Genomic DNA, 13,393 nt, shown 5'->3' on the forward strand with positions numbered 1-13,393 from the left:
GTCGAGTTGGACACTTCTCGCTCTTCGGCGCTTCGATGGCGGTGCGGTCAATTGGGAAGGGAATTCGCATTTTTATTCAATGTTTGCATTTCCCGGGTGGCTCACGGTTGTAGAGGCTTACAGTGAACGGTGGTGTTCACTTCTGCGCGTTTAGTTAATTGTTCATCACGCCATCGTAAGCTTTTTTTGGGAGCTCGCGACAGCTGAGCGACTCTTCGCGTCAATAGCGGCTCATGCGCAAACGCCGCTGTGGGCGAGGGGGAGCCCTAACATCGGGCTTCAAAAATGAGACGTAGCTGCCTCTCCTTAATTCTTTCCTTCATTCGAGGGACCCCCTCCCCCGCCCCTCCGAGAAGTCTCAAAATTTTAACAATCCACTAATTCCCCAGCGGAAAGGCTAATTTGGACTATAACTTTAAATTCGGTTAGGCGAAGTCACCACTCACCTCCCTTTCCGTAGAGTCCCTAGTAGGGACCCTACTTTCCGACTTTGACTTGACCCCCCCCCCCCCCCCCGAAAAAAAAAAGGCTGTGGCTAAAGGTACGTCGGACGGACCCGATCAATGGTCTTAAAGGTACGTCCGACGGACCCGGTGCGTTTTTCTTCGGGATCCGTTGGACGGATCCGGGAAATATTTTTTAGAGGTACGGCGGACGGACCCGATCGGTAGGGTTCTTCCGACGGACCCAACGCATTTTTCTCCGATATGGGACTTGGGATCCGTCGGGAAAGCCGGACGGATCCTAGAGATGTGGTCGTAGCAACATGGTAGCCATATGTAGCCAAATCGAAGTTGGTATGAGGTGTACGCATGGTGTACGTGCGAGGTGCAAGAAGTATATGTACTACATACTGTATGCGTGAAATGTGAAATTACAAAGAATAGTACAGTGGCAAGAATAGTGCCTAGAATGGGTGATATACTACGTGATGGCATGATGATAGGTTTACGTGAGTTGGACCGCGGCAGGGTGGCAAGCACGAAGAGCGCAAGCGCATGTAATCGCGGTGTTGACGGCCAGCCCGCGGCCCGCACGCCCGCTCATTTGGTCCTCGTTATCATGTTGATTAACGTCTACGACGGTCGTTATGTAATTATGTAGTTTTGATTCTTCAAAGTTTCCTCACTTCCATATGTGATGAGATGCGTCACGTAACGCATCGCTTCCTGCTCGCATTGAGGTTTGGTGCTGCAAGTTCTACGTAGTACAGGCGGCGCTGAAAAAGCTGGGCACCGCCGGCGTGTCTCTAGCCCAAGCATCGCGTCATTCGTGTTTGTTGTACAACTGGAGGTGTGGTTTGTGCTTACCGTGAGATGCTGTGATTACGGATTACGCCCTACTAGAGTGCTGTGTGAGACTACGAAGAGTGCTGTGATGAGTGCGCCGATGTCCGGACGGACATCAGTGTGTCCGTTCATGATCGGCGGTGTTGCACGTGCATGTCAGTGTTTATTAGGTGCAGTGGTAATTTATTTACACGCACTGTGCAACAATCAGACGAAAGTAAGTCATCGACAATTTGTTAGCCTGCACTACAGAGCTCAAAACTTGGAAAATGGGAATGCACATGATGCAGTTTTCGCATGTTGGAGTGGACCGAAATATAAGTGCCCAGCCCACACCGCCGGGATGCGCATTCCTACAGGTGAAATGGTTCAGGTTTCTGTAAAATAGCTGCCTGGCACAGCACCTTTCGAAATTTTCAGGCTTTTGTACTATTGTTGTAGGCCACTTTATCATAATAGAGGAACGAATATGCTTTATGTGCTAATGACTAGTGTTTTTTCAACATATTATGTTCATTTCTTTTTTCGCTTTTCCTTAATTCCCTTTGTTTTTCATGCTAGAAAAACACAAATAGTACACTTTTAAACTTATCAGTCCAAAGCTGAACATGGATATCTGCCATGCATGTGACAGCTTTAATGCTAGAAAGGTTGACATGTATAGCATGTACGTACACGCTGCGACATCTTAGTGGCACGTTCGGCTACTTGCCCCAAGGTCGTGATGTTTGATACCAGTGATGGCAGTCGCACTTTGGTGCAGGTGAAATGCAAATGCTTCTGTTTTCTGCAAGATGTCAATGCAAAGTACAAAGCCTGGGCAGTCAAATTAGTCTGGAGCTCTCCACTACGGTATTCTTCATAGCTACATATGTCACTTTAGGATGTGAAACCCTACATGCCACAGGTAGGCTGCATTGTTTTTTAGGCTGCATTGTTTTTTAGATTTTGTAACCTCTCATCTATGTTTTGCAACATTTGGCTAATTTTAGTTCCCAAACAGTTGCTAAAGATGAAACCGAAGCAGTTCTTGGCATGGTTTGCTGCTTAGATTAATTTGCTAATTGCAGTTCTTTGAAACTTGCATCAATGCTGGACAGTTCAAATAGCAAGCAGTTGAATAACAGAAATGATGTGGATCATGCATTTCAGTTCTGACAAGTGGAAAGTAATGGTCCCCTCCTTGCATGCATAGGTGCCTTTAGACAAATACATACTCAGGTGTGTGATTGTGACGCATATCAAGGGTCAACAGAAAGCCATGTGGAGCCAGTGTGATATTCTTCATGAAGGCTAAAGTAAAATTGTACAACAGCTGCTGTACCATGCAGAAAAAAATTGATCATTTAGTGTATGATTAACTGACCAAGAATAGCATCTTACTCAGAGTATGATGTGATATATATCTGGTTTAGCATCCCAAAATAACTACGGCTATGAGGAACACAATAGTTGAGGGCTCCGGTATAATTTCGACCACCTGGGGTTCTTTTACATACTGACACCGCACGGTGCATGACAGCCTATTGTTTCGCCTCTATTGAAATGCCTCTGCTGTGGCTGGAACCAAATCTGCATCTTTGGGTTCAGCAGCCAAGCACTCTTAACTACTGAGCCAGCACAACGAGGCCAAGTATCAAAATGCATGCCATTACATTTCCTTCTAGCCTGTGGTTTTCTTCACAGAACTAATGTATACAAGGAAAAGTAAATAGCAAGAAAACACTAGTTTTATTGCACATTATATTCACATTTCAGCAAACATTCTCTAGGAAAAAATTTCTCATACTGTTTGCATGGAAACCATGAACATCTTACAAAAACAAAACAATGCACTTACTCCACTCCAATTATTAATGGGCAAGGTTGCATCTATGCTACTACACTGCACTTATCACAAAACCACAAGCCCCATCTGCTTTGGCCAATCACTTGATGAAACTAACGGAGACAGATGTCACACACCACAGACTGGTCGTCTCGCAACATATCTCTGCATATGTTACATTTCAATTTCATGCCTTTCCACTTAGCTTCAACTGTTGCCAGCATTACTAGTTACCCATCTTTTCTGAAATTCCTTTTTTACGCTGTTGGGATCAGCATCCTTGTTAACGATGGTCTCTGGAATTTTCGATGCTATCATTTTCACATCTTCCTCATCTGGAAGAACGAAGGAAATGACAAGTGTTGAGCAGAAAAAAAATTAGGGAGACTCCTAATCTCCACCTGTAAGGGTATGGTGTGCCAGCATTAATGGTTCTTGTCTGCAGATCCCACTGTGGATTCCCGTTAATTTACATGCCCTTTGCTACAAACATAATTACTAATTCCTTAATTCATGTCTCTGTTATCTCAGATATACTCATTAGCATACGGTCGTAGGCTGCCCTGTTAGGTGATAGACAACCTGGCATAGACCTCTGTAAGCCTCAACCTTTCTTAATTGGAGCTGAAACGTCGCAGAACATATTTCAAATATAACTTTGTAAGCTTGACTTAACAGCTCCTGCCATGTTGTGTGGCCTCGTGACATATGGCTCGTGGCACTTTTGGCTTGTGCACAGGGGTCATCTGTTAAATACTGGTTAACATGCATGACAAATACATTTTCACACGAACTGGTGGCAAATGGTCAAGTGGTGCACTGCAGATTCTGAAATGTATACCTAATATGCATGCAAGGATCGCACCATCACATAACATGATCAAGAGTTCTATCAGTAGCTGTAGTTACATAGCATTTCAATGCCCATTAAAGGGCCACCTCAGACAATGGTTGTTGTTACCACAAGACCTGTTCTAACAGCGTACTGACACCATTCCACTGAGCGATGGACATGTATATGCACACCCTAGATAGCTCATGATTGTGGATCTCATTTATTTCTATGACTTCCAAGGAGTTCCTGTCGTCAGAAACCCTACACTTTATGAAATCGGGACAGTTGTCTTGAAAGGTGATGAAAGGAAATAACTAGGTTACCTTGACGCAATGCTAAATTACAGAGGGTGAATATGCTGCATGAAGATACCAAGAAGCTTGTACAAAGAAAAGTGAGAGTGAAATGGCAGGATTTTTGAAACAATGAAATAAACTACAAACTATACTTGTCAAACCTGTCATTAAGGAATGGAAATCATGCAGTAATCAAAAACACAACACGGAGGCCATTTTAGGTCATCTTCATAAAACACATATCCACACCTCACACACAGCTTCATACTTATGAAAGAGGACAAACCAATATGCAAGGAGTGTGGAGATGAACTAACAATAAACCATATCTTACACGTGCGCCAGAGTCGAGAAAATAAGAGGAAACATTTTGTACAGTTTTGCAACAGATCCTTTTCCATACCAGCATGATTCTAGGAGAGACGTGCAAATTTCCTGCATTTTTGGTTTCCTAAAATGTTCCTAAACAAGCTACATCCTAAAGAACATTTTAGTCATTACACACAAAATAAATACATTAAACCTTGTTCTTGGTGCATGGCAGGATTAGTTGCTTATGCACCATAAAAATCAATACAATGCTGTAAGGTATACCTTGGTTAGCTATTTTATATGAGACAAGCTTTCGGTCTGGTGTGGTCCTTATTCACGTGACAGCCCTGTCATGAGGGTCTATGTCCCAGCGATCGGAAAGTGACCTATTCCAATAATTCTACAAACTGAAGGCGATTCTACAGATTTCTAAAGACTGGAGTGCTCAACTGTTTTATCAACGTCCGCCTGCTTTGACAGCCTGGAGTGAAACTGTTGAAGAGAATACATTTTTTAACATTTAACGCGTTTCTGAAGGCGTTGCTTTCAATTACGGGGCCCACAAAAACCAGCTGAATGTCAAACGCCGCCTAGGTAGGCTTTCTAGCTAGACAGCGGTGTAACGTGGAAAATCGCTCCGCCGGTCCATCGCTGGCGCCGCTGACTTGACAGGCGAACTGTTCAAACTTATATCTACAGACCACACCTGAAACACTGAATTGCGCATGATCAAGGCAGAATTTCTCTAACACTGAGCACTAGTAACTATCGATTTCGCGCCAAATATTGTGAAAATCTGTCCTCTCTTCGATCATTGATACGTCCACGGTTGAACATTTATGCGCCTCGGGGTAGGCCAGCCGTTGGAACATGGATGCGTGGTTGTAGCAACGATCACTTGCATGGCACACTCTGCAAAATTCCAAGAGTCAGCTTCTGCAACGAAATGTGCAGCGCACATTTTCTACCGCGTACCTAAGTCCGGCGATGCATGCATATCGATCCCGATCGTTTCAAAGCTGCGCGGCCGTTCAGTCGGGTCACGCTAACCTCGAGCATGCGGAGGTTTAAACTAAATGTACGCAAAATTCTAACGACAAGAAAAAGATGCAGGCTAAGCACAAAGAACATTGCTGTTCACATGGAAATCGGATCATTCGCGCTTCCGTCTTTCCGGTTGTGCACTCTTGCGGTGCGGTGCAGTAGGTCTTCGCCTCGACGAGTCGATGTGCAGCTCGCCGCAGTAGCAGCGCAGGCCTCTAGTAGATTCGTCATGTCTTCTGCCACGACTCTGAGGTAGAATTTAAACGAAGAATTTAGCTAGAAACATCCTGTTTCCTCGGTCTGCATGTGAGGAACAAGCATAATGCCATTTCCCATACATACTTTGGACTGCTGAATGTTCTGCACGGCGAGGTGCGTGTGTGTTGTGCCAGCGCTAGATCTTCGGAGGTCGATGCACGACCTAAGACAGCGTAAATGCTAGGAATAGCTCGCTCGCATTACGGGCAGATCGAAGTGATAGTTTAGTGCGAAGCGAAAGCTGCTCGTGAATGTGCGTATCTCGATGCCAGCTGGTGGAGTTGGTGCAGTACGTAGCATTGCCTGCAGCTAATGTGCGTGACAGCGATGCTTGCCGTACACAACCCTAAGTGAAGACCGTATTATATGTTAGAGCGGATGCACTCTTCGTAGCACCTCATCGAGAGTCCGGCTAGCTGATATCATAGAGGATAAGATTCATTCAGGCGTAGCAAGCGGAATGTGGCCGCGTTCGACGTGCATATAGCCATGAGCCTGTATATCGACGTCCGCCGTATCTTTACGAGAATCGAATGGATACGTCGGACGTACCTTTAGACACTTCGAAAAAAAAATTCAAGTGCTGCCAACATCGGGCGCGTGCGAAATGCATGCAATGAAAGACTTAAGAGTGAAAGCTCCTTTTCACAACCAAAGCAACTAAACCCCTTGACCTCGATTTATTCTCGTCAGCCTAGAGTAGCAGCAGTGTGTCATAACTGGTGTACCCAATCTTTGATGGGGACTTGAACCATGCATGTAATTTCATTAGTGGGGTACTAGTAGGCTTTTAACATGTTCGACAAGAGTTTTATCATAATGAATGTGTCGGCGCGCTGGCTCAAAACAACTAGTTTGGCAATTCAGTTTAACCACGTTAAAACCCAAGCACTTTTTTTACTATGGATCCCAAAAGCTATGTTGCTATATGTTATGTCCGCCATTCAATTCAAAACGGTGGCAGCTTGTCTATTTCGGTTGGACATCACGAGTCTAAATCAACTGGCGGCGTCCTTGGTGGTGCTCTTTTCTTTCTTGTGCCGTCTTCGTTGCACTGTAGTGGTTTCAAGTCATGAACCAAGTCGCCCCGCTAACCGCCATTCTAATGGCAGCAATTTCTCAATTGAATTTTCTCGCCAGTAAAGACTTATCCAGAAAGGGCCAGAGAACCACTTTTTACTCTGAACAATTGTCATGTCCTTTTAAGCCCTGGGTTGAACCGTGGAACCTGATTGTGATGCTCGCTTGGCACGCTTGTAGGGTGTTGATGGTCCTTTGTAGCGGGAAAGTGAAGCCACAGGTGCAGTGTAGTTGCTTGTAGATATGGTCTTAACTGTTGCATGCTTCTTCTTTTTTTTTCTCATTGACGCAGGAGAACCCGGCGTGCCTAAGTGCTGTCTTGTCTAGGTGACGGCGTGCAAGACGTGAACAGTGCAGGCCCTCAGGAGCCGCTAGGGTTTAAACCAGCAGTCACCGTGACACGAATGCTGTCACTGCGATTGGTCTCCTGCCGGTTTCTCAAGCAGCCATAGAAGGGAACTACTTGTGCCGTCTCAGTGTTGCCATGTAACTCACTCATCCATTGTGCTTCACCAAGTGTGTTGTGTTCCTGTGATCAGTTATTCATCACTTCGTCTTAGTAGCATCGTCACACAGACCCGTGAGTATATGTTCCTGGCACATGTGACTCGTGTACATGTTCTGGTGGGGTAGCGGGGGTTGGCAAAGATGCGTACCGCTAGTATACTCCCGGACAAGAATATAGTCTCTTTATAAATTTTGTGGATCGGGCTCTGGAATATTATACCATTACGGAAATATTCACATTATTATATCATGATCTACAACATAAGTCAGTACGACATTAGTGTAGTGCATTTTCAAATCTGTACAATATGCCGAGCAAACAGGATGGCTGCGGCGTCTGTTGGGAATCTCCTGAAGAGTATGTCGGCTGCTTCTGCTGCGTCTACCCGATGGTTTCTGCAGGCTTTCACAATGCGCTTGTTTCAACAATGTACGTAGCTCGTGATACTAATTAACTGCACATTTACATTCACTAAAGCCTTAGGTATCCTGACGAAAGTTATTCTTCATCAATGGCGGCTCGAAAACTATAATTTCAAGCGAAGGTTGAACTGAAACCGTAACTAAGGCCAGAAGTGCCAGAACTACATGTTGTACTAACACCGTGATTGAAGCTCCACCTCCATAGCCAGAAAAAGTTGACCGAGAGTATAATGCCTCCTTTCTTGGTAACATAGACATGGTTATGGTTGTTTTACAGATCTCTTTTGTGTTTAGGCTGAAAATTTTAGAATGAAGAGCCACTAAAAGGGGGTGCATTGAGGCTAAGAAAAGCTGATGATACTGATAGGATATTGAATCACCCATCATCATTCTGCAAAAACTTTCAATCTAGCACTCAAGATTAAAAATGGGCAGTGTTTTCCCGCTCAACTCGTACACTAGCCCGAGGGAGGAAAACATTAAGGCAATGGATAGATGCCGTGTTCCGCTCACGAAAGCATTACCAGCCCACCTGACTCGCTTGTTTACTTTTGTTTTCAATGCCCAGTTTTATGGATTGGTTTGTGGCATGAAAGTGTGAATTTTTAAAATTGTCTTATGAATAATTCGCTCTTTTGAGGACATGCGCATGCTGTGCACGCTTAGCAGCATTTGCTCTGCATAATGCGTGCATTTGATAGCCTCTTTTTGAACCCCGTTTTGGGACCCTTGAAAGATGCTTGTGCTCTTGATACTTCAGGTGTGGAAATGATGAAAAGGGTATTGATCACTAAATCACTATTCTAAATCTCAACGGTGTGTAATGGATATATATATATATATATATATATATATATATATATATATATATATATATATAAGCAGATAAATGATGGGGAAATGAGGGTGCTCGTTATAATACATGAAGGAAAGAAGCCAACAGTCGGCGAGGCCAAGGAAAGCATTGGGGATTGTACTTTGTCTTCTTTTTTTATTTTATATATATATATATATATATTGTTGAATATTCTGGGTGCCGCTTTCATGGTCTTCACGGCAAGACATCTGGGCCATCCCACTGACTCCGGGGGAGGGACGTATACGGACAAGAATCGCCCATTCTTCCCCGCGGGGTACGGCTGTGTGCGCGTGTGTTGTGTGGTCGGTGGGTGGCGCGCGAGAGGGACGCTCGTGCGCGTGGTCCCTTCAAGTGGAAGACAGACACTTAGCGTTTACAGAGTAGTGCAGTGGTTCATTGAGATGCTCTCCGACCAGTGTCTTTATGAGTGCAGTTTGGACAATTAAGTCATGTTGTTGTTTTAAGTTCTCCCCAACGTCTTTGAATAAAGAATATATATATATATATATATATATATCACTGAGCATGGAGATGAAGACAGGAGGTGACACAAGCTTAAGAATTCTCTTTTTTTTCGATAAGTTTAGGGATCTAGGTTTTGTGGAAGTTCTTGCAGGATCACCAGGTTTAGTGTACAGTGTTCTGCAGCCTTATCGGATTATCGGAACCCTTTTGAAAAATTCGCCCGCCTCAACCAGAGGTACGTTTGCGATGAAACCATGCAGAAAGCTTGCACGTTGTTGACCCTTTTGTAATGTAGCAAGTCTTACAGTGGTGCTTACCTGATTTGGCCCTGCGTGATGAGAAAGCAGAACCGTCAGACAAGATTGAAGGAACGAAAGATGCGAACCGTAATTTTCTGGCGAAGGGCAGCGGTAACGCCACCTGGCATCATTACGAAAACGTGCTGTGCTTGCCTTGGCACTTTAAAAAAGCAGCACTTTCCTCCTGCGATTCCAGGTGGCTCCACTATTGCCTTTTGTCGGAAACTCTGTGTTGGCGTCTTTTACTCCTCAGTCTTGTTGCAGACTGCTCTAGTTTTTCATCCTGCACAGTCAAATCAGGTCAGCACCACGGTCAAACTTACTACGTAACAAAAGGGTCAACAACGCGCAAGCTCTGTGCGGTTGTGGCACAAATGAGCCTCTGGATGAGGCAGAAGAATTTTTCAAACGGGTTCCAATGAAGTTGCAGAACACTCTGTACTCTGAATAGTACCACACATCAGTTGCATCTTGTAGTTACGTGTCTGAGCCTGTAATTCATTTGGTATGTGTGTGCGTGCGTGTCACTAGGCAGCTTTCAAGTACTGTCAAGTTTAGTGCCCAATTTGATCAGCATGCATAAAGATCACTGTGTGGGGTCAATTCTTCAAAATTGAGGAAGCATTGCATAAATTCTGCTTTTAATGTGCAAGTCATTTGTATTTCTTCTTTATTTTTTAATTTACAGAAACCAAAGCAACTTCCAGCATCATGACTGTTGAAAGAACAAGTTTAATAATGAAACCATAAAATGAACAGTTTAGTGGAAGCAGCTATGAAGGAGCAAGAGCAATTTATACTGGCCCAAACACATGGCCTGGGGTTGCAAATAAAACAGATAGTATTTCTTGCATGGATGCTTTCTGGTACACGAAGAAACGACATGGTATGCAAGTGGTCACAGTTTTGAAAGATGAAGTATTGACAAATGCTATTGGTAAGGGGCTGCTGTTTTGTCATGCTCCTTATTCGTGCTCCTTATATTTGAGCGTTTATATCTTGTACAAAATTATTCTTATTGTGGCTCAGTTTTGGCTTTGGGGATATAAGCCCAATACTACAGATGTTTTGAACCATTTTCACTGTGCACTGGCTTGGCATACAGACCTAGCCTGTTCAGTAGACCTGTGTAGCTTTTTTTTTTTTTTCCACGCTTTTATTAGTGCTTGGGTGTGAACTGCGGCATTCTCGATTAGGCGCAATTTGCAAAGGCTGCAGACAGCCATTAAATGTTGTGGTGATAACAGACCCTGTTCATGCAAATTGTAGTTACGGTGCTCGACTACTGTGCCATACGATGCGGCCGCTTTTCGGTGTCGGCGAAAAGCAAGGCGCCAGTGTGCTGTGCGATGTCAGTGCACGCTGAAGAGGCCCATGTGGTCGAAATTTCCGGAGTCCTTTACTACGATGGTGTCTCTCATAGCCTGAGTTGCTTTGGGACGTTAAACTCCACGAACCAAACCAAATTGGAATAGTCCCCGATGGAGGTGCTCTTATTCTAGAAACTCTGTAACAGGGTGAGAATTTGTGCAGTGCACGCTTGCCTTTAAAAAAAAGAAAATAAGCTTAAATTTCCTGCAGTGCATGGTTTGGAATGGATGGCACACGGGCTTCTCTCCCTCTGCAGTTTGCCAGAAAGGAGAGTCTAGAAGCTCTTGTTTTTCATTGGCTGTCAGACTGGAGCCTTGCCAGATTGAGCTGGCGTCTCATTGAAGTGAATTGTGCCGATGAATATGACCTTACTTGTCAGCTGCCCTCGCATCACATTTTCTCCTGCTTTCCTTCCTGTGGGTGAGCAAGAGTTGAGGCGTACTAGTCACTGCGGTGGTTGCCGTGCTTTAGACCACATTTTGGGAGGTTGCACATTTATTGCAGCGATTCTCGAGTCCTAATTGAGCTGCTTAATAGACCATGTCCTTTTGTGGCAATACAAAGACTTGGTATGAATGTCAGGCTTTTGTTTCGATTTGCTACCAGCTCTTTTGCAACCTTTTCCTGGGTGTAAGACCTGGAAGCAGCGGGATTGGCTGTTGTGTAATAGCGCTGTACCACTTGCTTATTGTTTACTTAATACGGTCTTGTAGGCTTGCAAGTGCATCATTTGCAATTCGAGCTCACCTTCACTCTTCCTCCCTCCTTTTTTTTTTTCATCCTGCTAAAGGTCAGGTGCAGTGGACGGCGACTGCCAGGCTGGCCTGCGAGTGTAACGTCACAGCTTGAGGATGCGCAAGCCCACCTTTTGCACAGACGTCACAGTTGCTGAAATGACCTCGGCTAATCAGGTAAGGCGACACATGAAAATAAGCAAGCCAAGTTTGTTTGAAAATCAGCGCTTTTTCCAGGAAGGTATCTATACGGCCTTTTCTGTCACCTGTGATTACCATGCAGCCGATTCGCAGAGTTTCGAGCCATCTTGAATCTCGTGAACGAATCCTGAATGAATTTGCTGCTGCTGTGTTGGTGCATACACTTTTTAATGCCATGCTTTTTGGAGTCTGGAGCCGCTTTGTGCCATATGTATGCACTATTCACTCTTTCAAATCGTTGAGGAGTGTGTATCATAACGTTGCTCACTGTTTTGTTGCTCTTTTGAAAATGCTGGCTACTTGTCTTTCATACTGAAAATACTGGCTACTTGTCTTTCATACTTTGCTCTGTTAGGTTACAGGTCTTTGCTGCTTGAGTACCCTTTCTAATCCATCAGCTTTGCAGAAATATTGTGTCTAGCTGTAGCAGCCAGCACAAATTGAGTGTCATATTTACTGGGAGCACTTGCAGATAAGCACGTCTGTATATTTGTTCTAATAGTATTTTCCTAACAAATGTGCCTCCCCCTCTTCTAAATTTTTTTATTATTATGCAGAAATATGTCGAGTGTGACGCTTTCTATTCTCTTATCAAAAACAGGTCTGCAGGATGTGAACAATGCGAAGTAGGTATACTTTTTGGGCTGTCACGTGGAAAGTGAAAAATTTTCTTTTCCGAACGCCTGATTGCTCGTTGCAGAACCTGGAGGTGTGTGGTGAGAGCCGCATGGACCGGGTGCGCAAGCTGCTCGGCTCACCGCTTGCCCGGCGCAAATCTGGCGCTTTGGCATTGCGCATCTTTGGTGCACCCCTCGACTCCCTTGCTCAGCAGGGTTCGGTGCCATTTGTGGTTGTTCGCCTTTGCCAGTACATTGAAAGCACAGGTGCGGAGCAGTTTTGTCACCTTCTTTGCGTTGCTGACATGCTTGCTGGGTTTTTAGCAGCATTGAATAATAATGTGGTCTTAATTTTTACTTGGCAATGACTTTCAGTGGATTTTGTGATACATGGGCCACTGGCGTGTTTTTGATCACCTTAGTGCAGAAATGTATTGAAGGTCACACACACACGTTTCCGTGTTTGGTTTATTAAGCTATGTACACACACACTTGTTTGCTGAGCGCTGCAGGCATAATGAATGGTTGAATGCCTTGTGGATCTCGTGTAGTGGCTGCACAGTGGCATTTAATGCCTAAAGTGAGGATAGCTAAGCCATCTTAATCGTGTACTGGCACTTGTACTTGTGAGTGACACTAGTGCTGAGAGAAGGCTACTATAGACCTCTCTTACCTTCTGTCCTATTGTAGACGTTAGCGCAGTCGCTGAATATTTTGCGCTTAATAAATATAGCAGTAATATATTGTCAGCCTGAGTCATCAGTTTACAGTGCTTTATTAGCTTGTTTAGTTAGATTGATGCCAGTTTTCAGACTTAGCCTGATGTTGCTGGACAAGAAGGTTAAACTTTTTGGGTTTATAGAAATTGCTAATGGCAACTTCAAACCCATGGTAGGGGGCATTCTCTGAACCCATTAAGAAACAAGATGTTTAGGAATCCTACCGCCTTGCTTCAATAAGAACTCTGTATCTGAA

At 44.3% G+C, this 13,393-nt stretch overlaps 1 protein-coding gene across 3 annotated transcripts in view; it reads left to right on the forward strand.

Moving 5' to 3' along the window:
* Nucleotides 1-13,393, forward strand: part of LOC146202295 (protein FAM13A) — a 107,552-nt gene that overhangs the window by 73,618 nt on the left and 20,541 nt on the right. For 2 of the 3 annotated variants that reach the window (XM_084588067.1, XM_084588066.1), the window contains exons 2-4: nucleotides 7,235-7,522; nucleotides 11,657-11,777; nucleotides 12,502-12,685. In XM_084588067.1, coding sequence (XP_084444193.1) covers nucleotides 11,718-11,777; nucleotides 12,502-12,685 — 244 coding nt within the window. In that variant the 5' untranslated portion in view covers nucleotides 7,235-7,522; nucleotides 11,657-11,717. Of the gene's footprint in view, nucleotides 1-7,234; nucleotides 7,523-10,183; nucleotides 10,433-11,656; nucleotides 11,778-12,501; nucleotides 12,686-13,393 lie in introns of all 3 variants that reach the window. The other variant, XM_084588068.1, reaches the window with a different exon arrangement.

Source organism: Amblyomma maculatum, chromosome 1 (genome assembly GCF_055883805.1).
Source record: "Amblyomma maculatum isolate TAMU_Amacu chromosome 1, ASM5588380v1, whole genome shotgun sequence".
NCBI lineage: Eukaryota > Metazoa > Arthropoda > Arachnida > Ixodida > Ixodidae > Amblyomma > Amblyomma maculatum.